The 22,261-nt window shown below is 40.5% G+C and overlaps 1 protein-coding gene, 1 long non-coding RNA gene and 2 other non-coding genes across 4 annotated transcripts; 2 read left to right on the top strand and 2 right to left on the bottom strand.

Moving 5' to 3' along the window:
• The first annotated feature begins 523 nt into the window (after positions 1 to 523).
• TRNAE-UUC (transfer RNA glutamic acid (anticodon UUC)) lies at positions 524 to 595 on the top strand. The gene has a single exon. It is a non-coding gene; the product is annotated as a tRNA-Glu (tRNA).
• An 899-nt stretch (positions 596 to 1,494) lies between these two features.
• Positions 1,495 to 1,566, top strand: TRNAE-UUC (transfer RNA glutamic acid (anticodon UUC)). The gene has a single exon. It is a non-coding gene; the product is annotated as a tRNA-Glu (tRNA).
• A 121-nt stretch (positions 1,567 to 1,687) lies between these two features.
• Positions 1,688 to 3,030, bottom strand: LOC103096293 (uncharacterized). Its single transcript, XR_463215.3, has 2 exons — positions 2,738 to 3,030; positions 1,688 to 2,043 (listed from the first exon to the last, which is right to left on the bottom strand). It is a non-coding gene; the product is annotated as an uncharacterized LOC103096293 (long non-coding RNA).
• An 11,489-nt stretch (positions 3,031 to 14,519) lies between these two features.
• LOC100032791 (vasculin-like) lies at positions 14,520 to 20,960 on the bottom strand. Its single transcript, XM_056814747.1, is given in 3 exon segments — positions 14,520 to 14,973; positions 14,975 to 15,513; positions 20,826 to 20,960. Coding segments are annotated over 3 exon segments (1,071 nt in total). The 3' UTR covers positions 14,520 to 14,576.
• Positions 20,961 to 22,261: the final 1,301 nt, after the last annotated feature.

Here is a 22,261-nt window from a genome sequence, read left to right as displayed (position 1 = left end):
CAGTGTTGGACAGCCACAGCCACAGCCCACAGATCTGGCTAGTGGGAGCTGCCTAAGGCTGCCTGGTTCCTTTCTCTGAGGACTTCGGAACCCCTAGGATGAAGAAGAAGCAGTTCTTGGGCCATTCAACAGGTGCGGAGGCAGAGAGAAAAAGCCAAGGCAAGGGAGGGGACAGCGGCGGTCTGGGGAACCGGCCATTGACCAGCTGGGAGGCCTCACGGTTAGCATTCAGTAGCCTTGTAAATCCGAGCTCAGGTTGGGCCCCTCCTCCCCGGGGCCCCCCGGGAGCCTAAGCAGCCTGTGGTTCATATCCGCAGGCTTGATAAACCTGCGTCTACAGGCTCCGACCGCGCGGAGTCTCCACCTGCTTGCATTTTCCTGGGGTTTAGTAATCCCCGAGAGCTGGGGAGACAGAGAGAGTGTAGAGTATTCTTGAATTTAGGGATGATAGAAGGCAATAGACAGTGTGAAAGTGTTAGACTTAGAGAGCCGTGATAGCTCATACGAGACGGTACTAACGTGTTCCCTGGTGGTCTAGTGGTTAGGATTCGGCGCTTTCACCGCCGCGGCCCGGGTTCGATTCCCGGTCAGGGAAGAGTTATTTTAGCTGCAATTTCCTGAAAGCCAAACAAAAATTCATCCTTCCTTTTTACGTTTTCTGCTTTTCTTGGGCCACTCACGCAAGTGGCAATTCCAGCAATCATGGAAACACGCTCCAGATGAACCATCAGAAGAGAAAAGCATTTTCAAATAGACTGACCTAGGGTGGCACCGGGCTTCCAGGAAACTGGCCAGGGCAGAAAAGCGTCCCACGTCCGAGGATCTTTCTGCTTTACCCTGTTGCTGTAGCGGAGGATTGGTCCTACCTTTTTGGAAAAGCCTCTGGATTTTCGAAAGAAAACTTCTAAGCCAGAGATGTTGCCCCGGAGGGGCATTTACATGCCCTCAAGAAGATCAAGGACACCAAAAAAGTCCTGTAGGCAGAGGGATCAAGATATCCCAAGTCGGTTCTGGGAGGAGGTGAAAGGAGGTAAATTCAACAAAGGGGGAGTCCCTGGATGGTCGGACAGATGATACTGTAGTTGTTTTCAATGGAATGCCATGATGGCCTTTTAAGAAATGACCAGCATTCTGAGAAATAAGGGAAGAGTTGTATGAACCGATTCAGAGTGCCGAACCAGGATAATCAGTATCGATGCAGGGACAACAAAAAAAGTCAACAGAAAGCCCAGAAGGAAGCGAATGTTATATTTTCGTGATGAGGCATCTTTGGCCCTTGAAGAGCCCAGGAAATGCTCATCTGTTTTTTTCTTAGTTGAAGTGGAGGTCCATTAGGGCCGAGTAGTGTGTAATCTTATTTTGCTCGGTCCTTCGGTTTGACTCAGAAAACTTTCTTGATTGAGATAAATGAGTAAAACTGGTGGGATTAACAGTTAACCAAAAAGGAAAATAGTAAATAAAATGAATTGAATTAAGATAGAGAAAGCGGCAGGTTCCCTGGTGGTCTAGTGGCTAGGATTCGGCGCTTTCACCGCCGCGGCCCGGGTTCGATTCCCGGTCAGGGAAGAATGAGTATTTTTTTTTCTGTGTCTGTTAGCGTAGTAATTGAAGAAGCAGTCCCGACCCGTATTCCCGCATTTACGCGAAAAGAAAAAAACAAAACAAAAAAAAACGCAAGACCAAATAGTTAAAGGAAGAAAGGTACATTTAATAAGGAAACCAGTGGGAGCTGAGCACCAAGCGGTCTGTAGGTAGCTGACTACCCTAGCGTTACCAAGAAGGATGAGATTTTGGGGAGAGGAATTTAAGCTCGTTTAAAGGCTCTGGGCAGGAACTTTTCTTCTCAGACTTTGCCTCAGTCCCCAAAGCGCCTTTGGCGATGGTCTTGGGGGTAAACGACCGCTGGAGGACGCGGGGAAGGTTCCCGAACTCTAGACGGTGGGATCTGAAAGAACTTGGCCAGCAAATGCAAGGTTGAGAAGAGATGGTGGTAGTAGTCAAGCCCAGTATGGGAGGTGTTCATTTCAGGTCAAGACCGGAAGGCTAGACTCGCGGTGGCAAGAGGAGGAAAATGGCTGTTATTAGAAACGGAATTGAAACCTGCCTTTCTGGGGGAAGACTCCAGGCATTTATAAAGTGGGGTGGGGTAGAGCAGGAAAGCAACACAGACTGAGATGTTGAAGACAGAATCTGTAGTGCTTGCTTGCATTTTTATCCTTAGCACTTAGCAGTTCCTGACACATAGTAGTCGCTTAATAAACATTTTTCATTTATTCATTCAGGGGATTATTCTATGTGTATGCCCATTTTAAAAGTACTGGCAGAGAGAAGTGATTTTTAGCGACTGCTCTGACTTTGCCTTTGCTTTGAGCTAATTGTGCTTAATGACTATTAAAGATACCCTCATCTGCCACATAATGAGGCAGAGTTTTAGGAGGGGGAACACACAAAGTCTCCCTCCACTTAATCAGCAAATCTGTGAGTGTTACAACAAAAAAGGTTCTTTTCTTAAAATTTAATTTAAAAATGGGGGGCGGGGCATGAGTTCTTTTCACTCGGATTTCCTTCGGTTTAGGTCTATTTGCACTCTCTCTCGGTCAAAGGATTCGGAGTTTAGTGACTTTGATGTCCTCGTTCCACAGTGCTTCCCGAAACAGCTCTGCGGCGATGCCTGGGTCGAAGACCTTGGGGGGGAGGGGGAGGGGGACACGGTAGGGACCTTGCACAGCCTCCTTACCTCAGGCTAACGGTTGTGCTCTCCTCCCACGCATTGCCAATGCCCCTCCGAGGCTTCTCACCCCCACCCTCCGGGCGCCTGCACCTTTTCTGATGTAATTATCTTGAGGGACATGGTTTTCAGAAGAAGCAGAAAACCTCCGATCTCAGTCTGTAGGGTCTCTCTTTGATGAGTCCCTGATTAGGGAGGGCCAAGGATGGCTGGCTCGAAGGGCAAGGACCTTTACAGATGTCGATCAATTTGATTGAAAAGAATAACGATTAAGCCACATAACGAATAGCTCCCAGTCCAAAGGCCGGGGTGTTTTCTGATACAACTCATTCTAAAGTAGCATTAATCTAGGTGGGAACCAGTGCTTATGATGTCGTGTTTTTTTCAATATTTTAGTTAGTTGTCCTGAACTGTTTAGGGTTTTTTTTTTCCCTATTTTAATCTTTCTTCTAAGAAATTAATCTGTGGGGAGGATGAGGAGAAAATATGGAAAATAGAGATGATTTTAGAGACCTGACATTAAAAATAGCACTCAGTGTTGTGGTCTGAGAGATCTAGAGTTAAAAAGAACAGTTAAAAAAAAGCTGTAGCTGTTTCATAGGCCAAGTAGAGAAGGAAATTAAGGGTGGAACCTTGGTAATTTGATTCAATTCTGCAAATATTTGTTAGGAATCTACTATGCTGTAAGGCACTGAGTTAGATGTTATTCAGGCAGGTGACCCCTTTGGGGATTTTCTTGGCAACTATACTGGAGTCTGCTATTTCCTTCTTCAGCTCATTTTACAGATCTGGTTAACTTAGAACATAGAGTTCTAGGCCAATCCAGAAGAGGTTAAAGGGGTTAACTCTGGGTTTATTAGCTTTGGCATATTTTAGTCCTATTGACATACTGGCCAAATTGGTTTTTACTGATCAACAGAATGTGAGCTCCCTAAGGGCAAAGACCATTGTTCTTGCCTTTGTGTACCTAGTATGTAACACAGTGCCTGGAATATATTTAATGCTTAATAAATTCTCATGGACTAACTGAGTTTGGGTTTGGACTGAAGAAGTTGCTAAGTACTTTTGAGATCTCCATTGTGGTGACCAATTTCCCCTGGCCAATCTCCTTTAATCAGAGTTGATATATTTACTTTTATCCATTTTTCAGAGTCAAAAGCTGGTTTAAAAATCAAATACAATCACATATTTAACAGTGGTAGGATTGGAGAGATCCTGTGATCATGGTTGTCCAACCACTCACTCCTGTGTGCTCCCTTTACTCTATTCCTGACTCATTGGCTAAGTAAACTTTGTTCTTCTCTGGGAAATGTATCAAAGATCTGTATGTAACACACTCTTTTAAAACTCTGATTCTCCCAGTCAAACATAGCACCTGGCAAAATACCTCAAGCTTAAATAAATCTATCTGTCCATTTTCTCTGAGGATGCTTCCCTATTTTTAAAAATTAGTTTAAAAAAGTTTAATAAGTACACACAGATTAGCAAAGTCATGTGGTTAACACTTTATAAAAAACAAAGCAAACAAAAATAAAGGCAAACACTTTCCCTAGGTATAAGGCAAGGTTTGGAACCTTTAAGAGAGAAAGGAAATCCAAGATTCCTAGCTTGAATTTTGTAGCCTTTGAGCTTCCCTAGCACAATGAGAAACTTCTGCCCACTCCAGGCCAGGCTCTCTATCTGCTGAGCTCCCTAGCATATGTTTCTATTGTCCCAAATTCTGGAAAGCTACAAATCTAAATCACACTCAGGACATATTACAGGCACAAAAGATTATCCTGATCTTATTTATTTCTGGCTGTGACATGGCCAGTGGATGGTTCTCTCCTGAGATCTGGCATAAAACAAACAAACAAACAAAAAAAATAAATAAAACAACCCTTGTCGTCTGTCTTAGAATCAATACAGGTATCAGGTCTTAGAATAGATACAAATATCCGTTTTAGTGCAGAAGAGCAGTAATGACTAGGCAGTCTGGCAGTTGGGGTTAAGTGACTTGCCCAGAGTCACAGCTAGAAAGTGTCTGAGGTCAGATTTGAATCCAGGTCCTCCCTATTCCAGGCCTGGTGCTCTAGGGCCACTGAGCCACCTAGTTGCCCTTAGAACTAGTTCTTCACCAGGTTTGGCTGAAGGTAGCCATTGGCAGCCTCGGTTACACTTTTCAGTTTCTGAACCTCTGGTGGCTTTTCCTATATTTCAAAGCTTGGGACTTTGTAATCCAGGCTCTTCTTTCTTCAGTACCCATTCAACAAAATTAATAAAATATAAACACAAGACAGAAAGAAATAGCACTGCTATGATTCATAGTCACATGGCAACTGGGTAGGGAGATAATACAAGTTATCTGGTGCCATCCTGCTGCCACCACCTAGTGGTAGAAGAAGTAATCTTCTCTCTCACCTGGAAGCTTAATAATAATAATAATAACAATAGCAAACATTTATATAGTGCTTACTAGGCATTAAGTGCTTTACAATTATTATGATATTTTGATCCTCAAAATAGAGTTGGGAGGCAGATGCTATTATTATCTCCATTTTACAGATGGGCAAAGTGAGGCAAACAGAAATTAGGTGGTTAGTACATGTTAGAGGCCATTTGAATTCAGAACCAGCACCCTATTCATTGCCCCTAACACAAAGTTCTTGCCTCACTTGTCAATTAGAAAGAGAGAGGGAGCTTGTCTGTTCCTTCCTTCTGTCTTCACACACTTTTCTGGATCAGCAATAGGTAAAAAGGCTTTCCATCACTACAAAATAGACAGGAAACAGCTGTGGGATTTTTGCACACTCTCAGTGGAGGGACACAGACTAGGGCTCAGAAGCAGCCTCTTTAAGACTTCACATGGTAGTGTCTGTTGGCCAGTGCTCCATTATCCCTTCTCCCCTCTTTTAAACATTCATCATCCTTGGCAAACTGACTAGGATGCTTTTATTTTTTAAACCTTCTATGTTAGAATCAACACTATGTATTGGCTCCAAAGCAGAAGAGTGGCAAGGGTTAAGTGACTTGCCCAGGGTCACATAGCTAGGAAGTGTCTGAGGTCAGATTTGAACCTAGGACCTCCCATCTCCACACCTGGCTCTCTATCTATTGAGTCACCTGGCTACCCCTTGGGGGGCTTTTTATTTTTATTTTTTTGAAATTTTTATTTAATTAGTCAATTTAGAATATTTTTCCTTGGTTACAAGAGTCATGTTCTTTCCCTCCCTTCCCATGAGGGGCCTTTTAAATACAATATCTATATCACCAAACTAGAACAGGCTCTTGAGGTCCCGAAGAGGCATAACCATGGATTGTCCTTTTACTTGTTTCCCCAGTTTGATATAGGAGAACCTCAAAACTGTCATTAATATAGTTCCATGTGTATAAGTGAAAATCAAAACTTGTCCCCCATGTCATTTCTCTTCTCATGGTGACCTCACACTGCTCCCTACCTACTTGAAATGTACCTTGGCTGCCTCAACTGACCTCAGCACTGATAGACTGGGTTTTTCTATGCTAGCTGGGGCAAGACCAATCTTTATCCAGCCAATGGCCAACTGCTTTTCTATCAGAGAAAACTCATTCATACTTAATAAAAGAGAACAGGCAGGAAAGCCAGGACCTTCCTTCTTCAGAGAGATTCCAGCAGCAAAGTTAAAGATGTCTAAATAAGCCTTTCTGATGGCTAAGGATAAGGCAGAAGTTGCTAGGGACTCGGACCAAGTTCTCTTGAAAATTCCACTCCCTACTCCCTGGAAAAAGAAAGAGTTCATTTTTGCCCACACACCATGGCCTCAAGTCTTTAAAAAGAAGCCCCACAGAAGGCCAGAGTCAAAAGAAGCATTAAAGGTAATTTATTCCAACTGTCTCATTTTGAAAATAGGGAAACTGAGGCTCAACTCAATCTGACAAGTACTTATCAAATGCTTACTATATGCAAGACGGAGGACTATGTACTGGTGATGAAAAGATAAAAAAGCTAAAAAAAAAAAGGGATTAGGTTAGTTCCCTCTACCCTACAGGGCTTAGTGCTAGTCTATTGTGTATTCAGATATAATTGCAGGGTATACATAAGTGGCATCTTTTCTATGAATTGATATAAACTCAATAAATAAATAAATAAATAAATAAAAAGAAGCCCATCCTGGACAACAGTATTGACTTCCTTTAGCTGGCGTCATCAGATCTGAGCATCTGTCTAAACCCTCTTTTCCCCACCTTGGCTAAAGATTGTCCCTAAGTTTGCACAGATGCCCTTATTGAGCTGGAGAGAGTATATGTTCTCCAGACACTTTCCCTCATCTCCCAGTTGAAAATACAAGTTTTTTGTGGGGTAGGAAAGTAAAATGACTGTTTCCCAGGACCTCTTTCTGCTAAGCAGCCTACAGCTCTCACAGGGTCAGGGAGCTGATATAGTTGTACTTAACTGCCTTTTGGTAGGTTACCTCTGCATATATAGACCCATTGCTAATGGGTCAGACTCTATTTTACACTCACTAACCCATTCAGATTGGAATACGTAGGGAAAGAGGCTCCCAGTTCCTTTATCTCTATTTACTCTATATCTCTAGCTGTGAGGAAGCTAGGAGAGATTCCATCCAGAGCCAGCATTCCTTCTTTCTTGACTTACCTCTACCTCTTCAAGGCCCTAGATTCCTCCAGAGCTCAGCTCATATACCTGCTTTTTCTCATCCCTTCAGCTTTTAGGACCCCATTGTACCAGAAAATTACTATATAGGCATTAAAATATTTTTTTACCCTTTTAACATGTCGATATAATTTTAATACTCATTTTCTGACAGTTTGCAATTCATGTTCTCTCTCTATTTCCTTCCCCAAGATGGCAGGTAATACCATGTCGGTTGTACATGCATTATCATACAATACATATCTCCATATTCATCATGTTGTGAAAGAAGACACATATTGCTTACATGAGAGAAAAATTCATAGAGTAGGAAATACAATAAAGAATGGTATGCTTCAATCTGCATTCAGACTCTATCAGCTCCTTCTATAGCAATGGGTAGCCTTCTTTGTGGTGAGTTCCTTGGAATTGTCCTAGATCCTTGCATTGCTAATAATAGCAAAGTCATTCACAGTTGATCATCATACATTATTGCTTTTACTGCATACAATGTTTCCTGGTTCTGCTCACTTCACTTTGTATCGCCTTATGGGCATTTTATCATTACTTTTTTATTTGGTCAATTTCAAACATTAATCCTTGGTTACAAAAATAATTTTCTATTCCTTCCTCCCCTCCCCCCACTCCTCCCATAGCCTACGAGCAATTCCACTAGGTATTACATGTGTTCTTGATCAGAACCTATTTCCATATTGTTGGTGTTTGCATTAGGATGTTCATTTACAGTCTACATCCCCAACCATATCCCTTTGACCCATGTATTCAAGCAGTTGTTTTTCTTCTGTATTTCTACTTCCACAGCTTTTCCTCTGAATGTGGATAATGTTTTTTTTTTTTTCATAGATCCCTCCAAGTTGTTCAGGATCACTGCATTGCCATTAATGGAGAAGTCCATTACATGTCCCAACTTTGCCACATCCCCTCCAGCTTTCATTGCTTCCCATTGCTGTCATGTTAGCCAACCTGCTAGGTGTGAGGTGATACCTCAGAGTTGTTTTGATTTGCATCTCTCTCATTATAAAGAGATTTAGAACACTTTTTCATGTGCTTATTAATGGTTTTGATTTCTTCAACTGAAAATTGCCTATTCATGTCCCCAGCCCATTTATCAATTGGAGAATGGCTTGTTTTTTTGTACAAGTGGTTTAGGTCTTTATAAATTTGAGTAATCAGACCTTTGTCAGAGGTTTTTCTTATGAAGATTGTTTCCCAATTAGAAGTCTTCCCTTCTAATTTTGGTTGCATTCGTTTTGTTTGTACAAAAACTTTTTTAATTTGATGTCATCAAAATGATTGGTTTTACATTTTGTGATTTTTTTCTAGCTCTTCCTTGGTTTTAAAGTCTTTCCTTTCCCAAAGATTTGGCATGTATACTGTGTTCACCTAATTTGCTTGTAGTTTCCTTCTTTCTATTCAAGTCATTCACCCTTTCTGAGTTTATCTTGGTGCAGGGTGTGAGATGTTGATCCAAACCTAATCTCTCCCATACTGTCTTCCAATTTTCCCAGCAGTTTTTTTTTAATCAAATAGTGGGTTTTGGTTCCAAAAGCTGGGATCTTTGGGCTTGTCATAAACTGTCTTGCTGAGGTCTCTTACCCCAAGTCTGTTCCACTGATCCTCCTCTCTGTCTCTTAGCCAGTACCAAATTGTTTTGATGACCACTGCTTTATAGTATACTTTGAGATCTGGGACTGCAAGTCCTCCTTCCTTCCCATTTTTTTCATGATTTCCCTGGATGTCCTTGATCTTTTGTTCTTCCAAATGAACTTTGTTATGGTTTTTTCTAATTCAGTCAAAACGGTTTTTGGTAGTTCAATGAGTATGGCACTAAATAAGTAAATTAATTGGGGTAGGATGGTCATTTTTTATTACGTTAGCTTGTCCTACCCATGAGCAGTCAATGTTTTTCCAATTGTTTAGATCTAGTTTTAATTGTGTGGAGAGTGTTTTGTAATTGTGTTCATATAGTTCCTGTGTTTGCCTTGGCAGATAGATTCCTAAGTATTTTATATTGTCTAGGGTGATTTTAAATGGGATTTCTCTTTCTAATTCTTGCTGCTGAGATGTGTTGGAGATATATAGAAATGCTGATAGAGTGTGGCATTTCTCACCAAAAAACTGAAAGCAGAAGAAAAAAGGAGAAAAGACATTCTCCCCTTGCTAGACCCTTTGCCCAGAGAGAACTTAGCTCACCAAAGCCCAGGGAATGAGGCCATGGATACCATACACTTATGCCTCTACACACACACACACACACACACACACACACACACACACACACACACTCACTCACTCACACAGAGCTTAAAGTAGAAATACCTCAACTTCTCCAGAGGAACAGTTATATGAGCAGGATAGCTTTCTGAAAGGAATCATATGTAATTTGGAGAAAATTATATATGATCAAAAATTTGAATCTTTCAATGAGCATGTGAAGATGTTATTTTATTTTAATTGATGTTCTATTAAAGCAAGGAACAAATGACAATATTATGAACATTGGGTAAAAAGTGGGATGAAATCTGTGATAAAGGTTTGGAACGCTGCAAAAGGAATTTCTAAATTTCTAAACAGCTGTTGTACTTGATCAGGATATATGATTTATTATCCAAGTATGTATTCTGGATAATGTAATTATTAAAATAGTTGGTTGTCATAAGCTGTAGTGAGTTAAAATAGTGGAAGACTTAAATTGTAGTAGATATAAGAGTGGATGAGTAAATTGTGACCACAGAAAATATATTTTCACTACAGTGTCTTGTTTCAAATCAAATATAAGGTGGTCGCCAGGGATATATTCCCAATTATGAAATATATCCAAGTTAACTGGGTTTTATAGAGATTTTAATTAATACAAATGTGGAATTAAGAAAAAGAGAGAGAAAAAGGAAATAATCAGAAAAGGATAGGCCAATCCAGGCCAGCCCTGGCCAACCCAGGCCTAAGCCTTAAGAAAAAGATAGTCAGTCCTTAATCTTAATCACTCACCACAAGATCTGTCCAAGCAAGGGATTCTAGTAACACCAGGCCAGCTTCATCTCAGCTGCCTCCACCAGCTCAATCCTCAATCTGAATGTATCTGAGCTCCTGTTTAAAGGGAATTTTCTCCTATGTCACCTCCCCTAAGTCCTTATATCTACCAATCACAGTAGATGTTTTTCAAAGGACAGACCATTCTTAGTTCACACCTAAGATGTGAATTTTTGAGTAATTCACACCAGGAAAGCTCTGAGTAAGTTTCTCAGCTCTTTGTTCCTTGTAAATTCACAAGTTGCTTGACCTTTATAGGTACTTATCTTAAGAACTTTTTGCCTTATTATAAGTATGGGTTTAAGTACTTTTCATTGTTCAGAAAAGAGTTTACAACTTTATCTTCCCCTGGGGCAGACTTAAGTAGGTGAAGTAGAATTCTCACATTCCTGATCTAAGTAGAGTTCACTGCCCAAATGGGGAATGGTCTTAATCCAATCTTATGAAGTAGGATCTGGGAATTTTTAAGGTTCACAATCCCCCCTGATGATCATTGGGAGACTAGTCTCCCCATTGATCATTTAACATAATCATCTTGTAGTCCTAAATGCACTTCTAACTATACATATATACAATATTCAATTTTCTAAGAGGAAATTAGAGTAGTGAGGGAGGAATAGAAACGAACGAAAGAAAAACCAATGTTTTGCTAGGCGCATTGACAGAAAGCTAAATTAGGGGCAGTCCCTTTTGGCATAAATGTGTACATTTACAATAAATGTTCAATCAACCATATCCAAAGTTCATTCTTGATCTTCTTGACGTAGTGTGGGTTTCTCCAGCGTCTTTCTACAACAATTCATTCTCTGGGTTTAGGAGTTATCAAGCTTCTTCCTTGAAGATCTTTTTCTCGAACAAAAATCAAAATCTTGGATTTTATGTAAAAATACAATCTTAAACAAAAATCAAAATTCTTGGATATTAAATTAAAATACAATCCCCCCTGAAGTAGGTGTTAAAAAACATCCAGTTTAGCTCAGAATGCAATGTTGAGTTATGGGGGTATATGAGTCAATTATCAAAAGAAGAGAAAAATAATAAAAAATATAAGGAAAAAATTCAAAATAGGACCTTGTATAGGTCCAATTTAAAGTAATTTCTATTCCACAAGTCTATAGGACAGAATGCAGTAATATTTCACTTATCCATTTGTAGCCAAGACTACAGTAGGAAGTTGCCATACTATAAGAAGAAAAAAATTAGAATTCTATTTTGAAAGGGAAGCTTCATTCCCTTATCTGATTTTTGACATTCTCAGGGATATAGGGAGCTAGCATGATAGTCCAATTTTGTACTTGTATAAGTACTTTGCAAAGAGTGTAGATACAAGGAAGTCCTATGACTTAACATATGTCAAGCGTTGCAACCTCGAGTCTCACATTAGTATTTCCTGTGTGCTCTTTTTGGCACTTTTCAGGTTAAGTCTGTGCTTCTTGTTTTTAATCCCATTTTCTGGAATCAGATTCAAACATTAATCATAGTCCTATAATATTTTATCAATAAATGGCAGGTTCCCATAGTTTAAAGCTTTTGGATATGCATTGATATTATAGCAAGTATATATATGTTAAACTTCTATTACTGCAGAAAAATATTAATATTAATTATGTGTACCTTTAGTTCAGAAATAAGAAAAATCAAATATTCTGATCAAAGATAAAGAAAAGCAATAATAAAAATAAGGAAAATATCAATAATTCAATGTGTTCCCAAAAAACAGCATCCATTTGTCAATGGATTATTATCTTCAATGCATATGATAGGATACAGTCAGTCAGTCTCAGCAGAAGATGCTTTCTTCACATGTGAGCAATGAATCCAAGAGTCCTCTTCTCCAACCTTTATAGATGTTGGAATAGTTAACAATATTTGGAATGGTCCTTTCCATGAAGGCTGAGTTGCTCCAGTACACTTGAAATTCTTAATATACACTTTATCTCCTGGGTTCAGGTCATGCAGAGAAAAATCTAGTGGTCCTGCTTGTACTGCAGCTCCAGATTCATGAAGTTCACGTAGTTTGTGCTGTAACTCCTGTATATAGGAAGCAATAGTAGTATCTCCTCCTAATAGTGAGGTATATGCAGGGGGAAAAGGTTTAGGCTGTATAGGTGGATGTCTGAAAAGCATCTCAAATGGTGAGATGTGTAGGTCTCCTCTAGGCCTGCTTCTAAGATAAAATAGGTCCAGAGGGAGAATTTCAGGCCATTTTAAATGGGTCTCAGTGCATAATTTGCCAATCATAGTTTTAAATTCTTTGTTCATCCTCTCCACTTGGCCTGAGCTCTGGGAATGATATGGAACATGGAATTTTGGAGTTATCCCCAAGCAAGAATATATCTGATTTAGAACAGAATCAGTAAAATGACTTCCTTTATCTGAATCAATACATGCTGGTAGTCCAAAGTGAGGAATAATTTCCTTTCAAAGTATTTTAGCAACAAAATCCGCTGTGGCTCAGGTCGCAGGAAATGCTTCCGGCCATCTGGTTAGTTGATCTACAATGACTAGACAAAATTTATAATGTCCAGCCCTTGGCATTGTTATGAAATCTATCTGAAACTGTTCAAAAGGTGTATAAGCCAGAGGATGTCCACCAAAGGCTTTTCCACAAAATACATGTTGGTTATATGCCTGGCAGATAGGGCAGGCTGAACATACTTTAGAGGCTATAGTAGTTATACCAGGGGCTATCCATACTCTCTTGACAGAGTCCATGATGCCCTGGGTGCCAAAGTGACCATTTTTATGAATAGATTGGCAAATTTGGTGATAGAAACTTCTAGGAAGCAGGGGTTTTCCTTTAGATGATACCCATACTCCATTCATCTGTTTTGCTTTAAATTTTTGTTTCCATTTTCCCACTTCCTTTTCATTATACAAAAGTGATAAATTTAAATCATTGGTGGTTGTTAATGTTAAAATTAATTCAGGTCCTTCTGTGGCTGCTAGCTTTGCAGCAGCATCTGCTCGATCATTTCCTCTAGAGACACAGGGTCAGTGCCACCTGTATGGGCAGAGCAATGAACTACAGTACAGCTAGGGTTTTAGGAAGCTGGAGAGCAGAAAGAACTTCATTAATAATTTCTGCATTAGCTATAGATTTTCCAGCTGACATTAAAAATCCTCTCTGGAGCCATAACATTCCAACTGAGTGACAAATGCCAAAAGCAATCTAGAATCCATATAAATTGTTGCCTTTTTATCCTTGGCAATTATACAAGCATGCTTCAGAGCTATGAGTTCTGTTCCTTGAGCACTAATGTTAGAAGGTAGTGAAGCTGACTATTCAGTGGCAAATTCTGAGACTACAGCAGCTCCAGTGTAGCGTATGCCATCTCTCATAAAAGAGGAACCATCGGTAAATAAAATCAGATCTTCATTGTCTAAGGGAGTGTCCAATAGATTATCTCGAGGCTTTTCTGCCATAGATACTAATGTTTCACAATTGTGTAATGGTTCTCCTGAAGTTGGTAAATCTGGAAGCAAGGTGGCAGGGTTAAGAGTAGTACAACGTTTTAAGGTAATGTTTTCACTATTTAATAACGTTATTTCATACCTTGTAATTCTCTAATCCGAGAAAGCCTGTGTTCTATGTTTTATCAACAATGCTTCTACCTCATGTGGGCACATAATTATTAATGGACATCCCAATACTAGATCAACAGTTTTTGTCACTAGTAAGGCTGTAGCAGCTACTCTTCTAAGACATGGTGGTGCTCCAGATGCTACTGGGTCCAGTTGAGCAGAATAATAAGCAATTGGGCGCTGAGAAGGTCCCAAAGTCTGAGTTAAAATGCCAGAAGCTACTCCTCTTCGCTCATGTACATACAAAGTAAATGGCTTGTTGTAATCTGGGATGCCTAGAGCAGGGGCAATCATGATAGCCTTTTTTAGATCTGATAGAGCTGACAAGTGTTCAGGCTCTAATTTGAGGGGTTCAGGAACCGAATCCTTTGTTAATGCTATAAGGGGTTTAGTAATTTCCACATAGCAAGGAATCCATTGTCTGCAAAACCCTGTTGCTCCTAAAATTGCTCTCAACTGTTTCTTAGTAGTAGGAGCACATAAATTTTGAATATTTTCAATTTGTTTTGGAGAAATTTAACGAGCACCCACAGTCAGAATGAACCCCAAACTGTATGAGATGTATCACACTAAAAATTCTAAAGCTGTTAAGAGAATCCTTCACACATAATCATCATCTGATGTGTCACTGCTGCTTGTCTCTGTGTCATCATTCTCAAAAGTGGGTTTGAAAGTGCTGTTTTTCCAGGGTCCAAATTTGAAGTCACAGATGAGGCTATTTTTCAAAATACCATTTTTTCTAAGGCCATTCTTCTGTAACTGTTCACAAATACCTTGGAATTCCCTCAGCTCATCCTCTGTTAAGGGAGCACATGTTTCGTCATTTTCTCTGTCTTCCTGACAACCCATCTCCTTTAATAACTTATGCTCTGCCTCAACTGAACTTGAAAAGACAGCAGCTAGTGGAAAGGTAGAAGGCTGAATGGTCTGTTGGGAAATCATAGAGGTCAATTTTCCATTCTCCTGTGAAATTTCATTGTCATCAGAATTTTGGTTTGTCACTTTCATGGTAAGTGTTGTTGCTATTATGCAAATTAAATGAATCATCATCCTTCTCTGGCCCCATGTGACTTCCAACTTTGTGCTCCTTATTCACTCTGTCCCTTTTCAATGCTTTTAAGCATTCTCTCTTCTTAACAGTACTTATCCGAGTGAGTTTGGTTAGATGAGGCTGATTAAATTTGTCCAGAAGAGAAGAGGAATTTGAGCAATTACACTCCTTAACTGAATTTGTTGATACACTAAAATTCTTGGCAGTTGATTTTAAGGCATTATATTTGCCAAGGCCATATATAGGCTCACGAGGGAAGGGAGTTCCAATTTTATTTTCTTTAGTTTGGCTTTTCCATTGTGTAGGCTTTCTAGGTGGAACAGCAAGTTTAGGGATTAATCCTTTATAAACACTAGTGCCAGTTCCATTTTTAACTGGCTGAGAATTAAGATTTCCTACTTCAGGGAATCCAGATATCTGTAAATCTTTTGCACTCCCTTTTTTAATGGCTGGTATTCTTGGAGCTCTAGATTTATTTGTGAATTCCTGCAAAGGGGCTATAGTCTCTCTCTTATTTTTCAATTGTCTCTTTAACATTTCAATTTCTTTCTTTAAGTCTTCCACTAATGTATTGTGTTCCTCAGGTCTTTTTACACGACCCTTATAAACATATGTTGCTACCCTCCTCAATTCTTCGAGGTCCATAGAGTCCCAATTAGGACAGCTAGTTTTAAAGTAGTCTTTTACCAATGAACAACAATTTTCAACGAATTGCCTACGTATTTGTCTAATGTCTCTTTCTCTGGATAAATCAAGGTCCATATATGTATTCCCTACATCAATAAGTCTGTCCATAAACTGGGAGGGTGTTTCATCAATATCTTGTCAGGTTCTTTCAAATTTTGACCATTTTTCAGGTCTATCAGAGCAAGCTCTCATGGCTGTCAATAATGCTTCTCTGGCCTGGTTTAGTTTTGTGTGATCTAGTTCAACATTGGGGTTCCAATGTGGATCTTCAGTTGACCAATAACTTCCTCTTTTACCTTGTTTTTGATTAGCCAGAGACGATATTATTTTTCTCTCTCTTTGTTAATAATGCTTCTAATAAATTCTCAACATCCATCCAAGTGGAGTCAAAAGTTCTGAATATGTTCTCTAATTTTTTTATAATTAATATTGGTTCATCCTCAAATGATGGCATATCTTCCTTTAATTTATTTAAATCCTCAGGACTAAAAGGTGTATGATGTCTCACAGATACCAAGTTTCCATTTTTATTAAAAGTGGGTACTTCCCTTAAAGGAAATAAGTTATCTGAATTATTTGGTACTCCTGTTTCTAGGCTGCTTGCTCCATTCTCAGTTGGGTAAGGAGGAGAAATAGAAGAGTTGGGCTCACTAAGGGAAAGGATTTGTTGTTGTCCCATAGTGCTAGAAAGATAAGAAGTAGGAAAGGTCTGAGAATTGAATTGAGCAGGGTGGGAAGGAGGAGCCAAGGAAGAAGTGTGAAAGGATATAGAGGTGTTAGGATTGGAGGAATCAGTAAGGTGTGAAGTGGAGGCATTTGGATCAGAAGTATGGATAGGGTGTGAACTTAGAGTGGATTGTATAGGGTCAGAAGCATGTGTGTGGTGTGTACTTAGAGTTGAGGGTGTGGGGTTGGAAGCATGGGCAGGCTGTGAACTTAGAGTTGAGGTTGTAGGATTTTCTGAGGCTGATGGGGCAGGGGGAGGGGTGTGTTGGCTAGGAGGGTTAGTGTTTTTCATAAAAGCTATGAGCTCCCCCAAACATTCCTCTATAAGTTCAAGCCGAGTATTTTGTTCTGCATTTTGTTGAGTAGTAGAAGGAACAATTGGTTGTTTTGACTGAGAAATGAGTTCTTCAAGGAGATCCAATATTATAATGACAACAATCAAAAACTCAGGGGAAAGTAGTATGTCAATTAGATTTTGCCATAAGTTCCATGGGATGAGCCCTTTCAAGGAGACAAGGAATTCTGTATTTATAAGATTGGTCATGGAGCTGATGAGCCAGCTGTTAAGTAAGTTGTAGACCAATGCTTATACTAAGAAAAGAACAAAGTATTTACTGAAACGCCAGTTGTTAACTAAGTTCTGAACTGGCTGTAACTCCATATTTCTAAAGTAAACATGTGGAAAGCAGGATTTTCTAGTCCTAATTTAGGCAGTTGCTAGCCAGGACCTTAGGGCCCTGTTGCTAAGATCTAGAACAGCTTAATTTAAGGAGAATCAAAAAGGTTTTTTACTCACCCTTTCTTGCAGCTGTAATTTTTGAAGCCCAGTTTAAAAAAGAAAACAAAACTGACTGATAGAGCAAGTAATAAAGCAAAGAGAGAAAGGAAAGAGATTTCACAGGAACTTTTTGAGGGTTTTCTCACCAACCTTGTGGTCAGCCATAAACTGTAATAATTAAAATAGTTGGTTGTCATAAACTATAGTGAGTTAAAATAGTGGAAGACTTAAATTGTAGTAGATATAAGAGTGGATGAATAAATTGTGACCGCAGAAAATATATTTTCACTATAGTATCATGTTTCAAATCAAATATAAGGTGGTCGCCAGGGATATATTCCCAATTATGAAATATATCCAAGTTAACTGGGTTTTATAGAGATTTTAATTAATACAAATGTGGAATTAAGAAAAAGAGAGAGAAAAAGGAAATAATCAGAAAAGGATAGGCCAGCCCAGGCCAGCCCTGGCCAACCCAGACCTAAGCCTTAAGAAAAAGATAGTCAGTCCTTAATCTTAATCACTCACCACAAGATCTGTCCAAGCAAGGGATTCTAGTAACACCAGGCCAGCTTCATCTCAGCTGCCTCCACCAGCTCAATCCTCAATCTGAATGTATCTGAGCTCCTATTTAAAGGGAATTTTCTCCTATGTCACCTCCCCTAAGTCCTTATATCTACCAATCACAGTAGATGTTTTTCAAAGGACAGACCATTCTTAGTTCACACCTAAGAAGGTGTGAATTTTTGAGTAATTCACACCAGGAAAGCTCTGAGTAAGTTTCTCAGCTCTTTGTTCCTTGTAAATTCACAAGTTGCTTGACCTTTATAGGTACTTATCTTAAGAACTTTTTGCCTTATTATAAGTATGGGTTTAAGTACTTTTCATTGTTCAGAAAAGAGTTTACAACTTTATCTTCCCCTGGGGCAGACTTAAGTAGGTGAAGTAGAATTCTCACATTCCTGATCTAAGTAGAGTTCACTGCCCAAATGGGGAATGGTCTTAATCCAATCTTATGAAGTAGGATCTGGGATTTTTTTTAAATTTTATAGTATTTTATTTGATCATTTCCATGCATTATTCATTAAAGACAAAGATCATTTCCTTTTTCTCCCCCCCACCCCCCCCCCCGTATCACATGTGTTCTTGATTCGAACCCATTGCCATGTTGTTAATATTTGCATTAGAGTGTTCATTTAGAGTCTCTCCTCTGTCATGTCCCCTCAACCGCTGTAGTCAGGCAGTTGCTTTTCCTCAGTGTTTCTACTCCCACAGTTTGTCCTTTGCTAATGGATAGTGTTTTTTCTCCTAGATCCCTGCAGATTGTTCAGAGACATTACACCGCCACTAATGGAGAAGTCCATTACGTTCGATTATACCACAGTGTATTAGTCTCTGTGTACAATGTTCTCCTGGTTCTGCTCCTCTCGCTCTGCATCACTTCCTGGAGGTTGTTCCAGTCTCCATGGAATTCCTCCACTTTATTATTCCTTTTTGCACAATAATATTCCATCACCAACATATACCACAATTTGTTCAGCCATTCCCCAATTGATGGGCATCCCCTTGTTTTCCAATTTTTGGCCACCACAAAGAGCGCAGCTATGAATATTTTTGTACAAGTCTTTTTGTCCATTATCTCTTTGGGGTACAGCCCCAGAAGTGCCATGGCTGGATCAAAGGGTAGACATTCTTTTGTGGCCCTTAGGGCATAGTTCCAAATTGCCCTCCTGAATGGCTGGATCAGTTCACAACTCCACCAGCAATGAATTAATGTAGGATCTGGGAATTTTTAAGGTTCACAATAAGAAGTATTTCATGAAAACATGTGCTTGATCACATGGTTCAATGGGTATATGATAGGGGATGGTGATATTAAATGATCACTCTATTATGAATATTAATATCATGGAAATAAGTTTTGAACAATGATACATGTCAAACCCAGTGGAATTACTTGTCAGCCCTGGGAAGGGGTGAGGGAGGAGGCATGGGAAAAACATGAATCATGTGACCAAGGGGGGAAAATTAAAAATCTGTAACTAAAAAATAGTATGATTTCATGGGTTAGGGGTAAACACGTATTTAAAGACCATTTGTTAGAACGTCAATTGGGGTAAACACAAATGGTTTCTGAATTTGTACTGTGAAGAAAATCAATTCTCAAGTTGAATGGGAGGAGACGAGGAGTCAACATATGATATGTCAATGAGGTTGCAGATGATCAAGGGATTGATAATATAGCAGGTGACAGAACACCTGGTGGAACTTAAGGGATGGCAAAAGCAAGTCAAAGAACGGGAAAGACTTGTAGGATGAGCACATGAAAGATATCATGTATCCGAGACTTGAATGAAGTATGGGGCCTCTTTATGAGAGCAAAAAGACAGACATTACATGAAAATTGTAGGCAGGTATGTGGAGGTGTCAGAAGGAAAAAATAGAGAGCATGATTTTGTCTGGGGCAGAGATGTGAAGAAGAAAAGGGAAAGATTTTGAGATTAAAATTTAAAAGCAGGTAAATTTCAGTGAAAGAATGTCGCATCGAAAAATCAAGGAAACAGACTGTCTACAGACTTTATGAAAGAGTCCCATTTTAAGTAAGTCCTCGGGTAAACAGCAGTTCCTGGAGAGCAGGCTTCCAGGCCAGGCACAGGAAAGCAAGTAGGGCCAAGTCCCCAAGAATTCCACAGGTGATAGGAATGTTCACTCTGCTTTGGATCATGGGAAAGGAAATTCCTTGAATTTTTTGTCTATTTGGAGTTCATACTTGTCAAAGGGAATCCTTTCTCCCCTTTGCCTAGTTGGAGTTCACATTTTGCTTAACAATAGCTTAAGTGCCCCTACTTAGCACCTCACCAGGTAATGAAGACAGGGTGAACTCTCCTTTGTCTAGCTTTTGATTGAATCAACACAAGCTTGAACTAGGTGGAGGAGCTTGCCAACCATCTAGAGAGTTCACACCCTGGGAAACTCAACCAGCCAGGAAACTGTGACCTTTCTGAATGAGAGTTCACACCTCCAGGAGGTGAGAAGGGGATCCTCCCCACTGGGCAGTGCTGGGCAATTTGGAAGCTGTGATTGGCCCCTGTGGAGAGGGGAAGGGATAGGAAGCCACTATAAAAGGCCCTGAATTTCTGGGCCTGGGCAGTTCAGCTTCAAGAGCAGTTTGGCCTCCAGAAGAGAGTCTTCCTCAGGAGTCACCTTCAGCTTGAGTCATCCTCTTGACCTGCCTCTTCTTGGAGGGGACTTGGGTCAGAGGATAGCTGGCTTTCCTTCCCTGTCTTCTGCAGAGAGATCAGAGGTAGGGCATTTTTAAGGGAGAGAGAAGGACATCTCTGAGGAACCAGAAGTGTCTTGACCTTGGCAGAAAAGGAAGCTCTGGAAGAGAGCACTTGTCTCAAAAGGCATCGCAAAATATTGGACACAAAGCCTAACTTCTGTCTAAAGTGCTGGGAGTTTTCCTCACTGGGGGGCTCGAGGCACAATTGATTGAACTCGGGACCTTCCTTCAAAAATAAGCTTGCAAAGCTGAAGAAGAGGGAACCAAGTGGGCATTGGGAGCCATTCTATTGCCCATCGACAACTACTGGCTGGAACTATATACTGGTTGCTCCAAGAGAGGGCTACAAGTTGGCAATCTCCTTGGGGTGGCAGGTCTCCAGCAAGCAGCAGACCTTGGAGAAGCCGTTTCCAGGGTGAGGAGCAGGCCAGGCGGCAGCACCAGGAGCAAGCCACCCATTCTCCCATCCTGAAGAGGAGCTCTCAGGCCCCGGAGCAGAAGTGGCCACCAAGACAATGATGTCCAGCAAGCACGACACACTGATAGAAAAACAGAAACAGGACATCTACCTACGAGAGAGGAAGAAGTGTCGCTTCCAAATTCTTCCTGATGGCAACTGCCTTTACCGAGCCTTCAGCCAGGCACTCTATGGGCACCAGAACATGTACCAGGACCTTCGCCACAGGGCTGTCTCACACATGAGAGGCAACCTTGACCTCTTCAGATTCCTCATTGAGGGAGACGCAGAGACCTTTCTCTCCAAAGCAGCACAGGATAAAACGTGGGCTGGATACCCAGAAATGATGGCCCTCGGGGACAGTCTGGATGTCAACATTCACTTAACCTTGGGCGGCAGCCTGGCGAATCCCACCATATCTACAAGCCTGCATTCTCTGGGAGAAGACTACTCGGGCAGGAAAAGTATTTGGCTCAGCTGGCTCAGCTGTGGGCACTACGACACAGTCCTGGATTACTCTCCTCCCCGAGCCGACTATGACATTCCTTACCGAAAAAAGGAAAGCAGAAGCAAAAAGAAGAAAAGACATGCTCCCCCTGCCAGACACTTTGCCCAGAAGGAACTGAGCTCACCAAAGCCCAAACAATGAGGCCATGGCTACCAGACACTGATGCCTACACACACTCACACGCAGCTTCAAGTAGATAGACCTCAAATTCTTCACAGGAACAATTAGGACAGCGGGATAGCTTTCTGCAGGGAATCACGGTGTACTCTGGAGAAAACTCTGCAGGATCAACACGGGGAATCTTTCAAGGAGCACGTGAAGACCTTCTTTTCATTGACGTGCCATTAGAGCAAGCAACAAATGACCACATTGGGAACATTGGGTAAAAGGTGCCATGAACTCTGGGATGAGGGTTTGGAACACTGCAAAAGGGATTTCTACATTTCTAAACAGTTGTTGAACTTGATTGGGATACAGGATTTCTTATCAAAGTATGGATTCTGGAGAAGAATCATAGCAAGAAAACTCATGCTTGACCACATGGTTCAGTGGGTATATGATCAGGGAGACGGATTTTCATTGATCACTCTGTTGTAAATATTACTAACATGGAAATGGGTTTGGAACAATGAGACATGTCAAAGCCCAAGGGATTGGCTCTGGGGAGGGCTGAGGGAAGAGGGGTGGGAAAGAATGTGAATCATGGGAACAAGGGGGAAAAAATTAAAAAACTTAACCAAAAAAAGAAAAAACCCAAAAAAACTAAAAAGAAAAAAAAAGATTTCATGGTTTTGA

Source organism: Monodelphis domestica, chromosome 2, assembly GCF_027887165.1.
Source record: "Monodelphis domestica isolate mMonDom1 chromosome 2, mMonDom1.pri, whole genome shotgun sequence".
Classification (NCBI taxonomy): domain Eukaryota; kingdom Metazoa; phylum Chordata; class Mammalia; order Didelphimorphia; family Didelphidae; genus Monodelphis; species Monodelphis domestica.
Note: the sequence above shows the minus strand (reverse complement) of the source record. Positions and strands in the feature narration are given on the sequence as shown.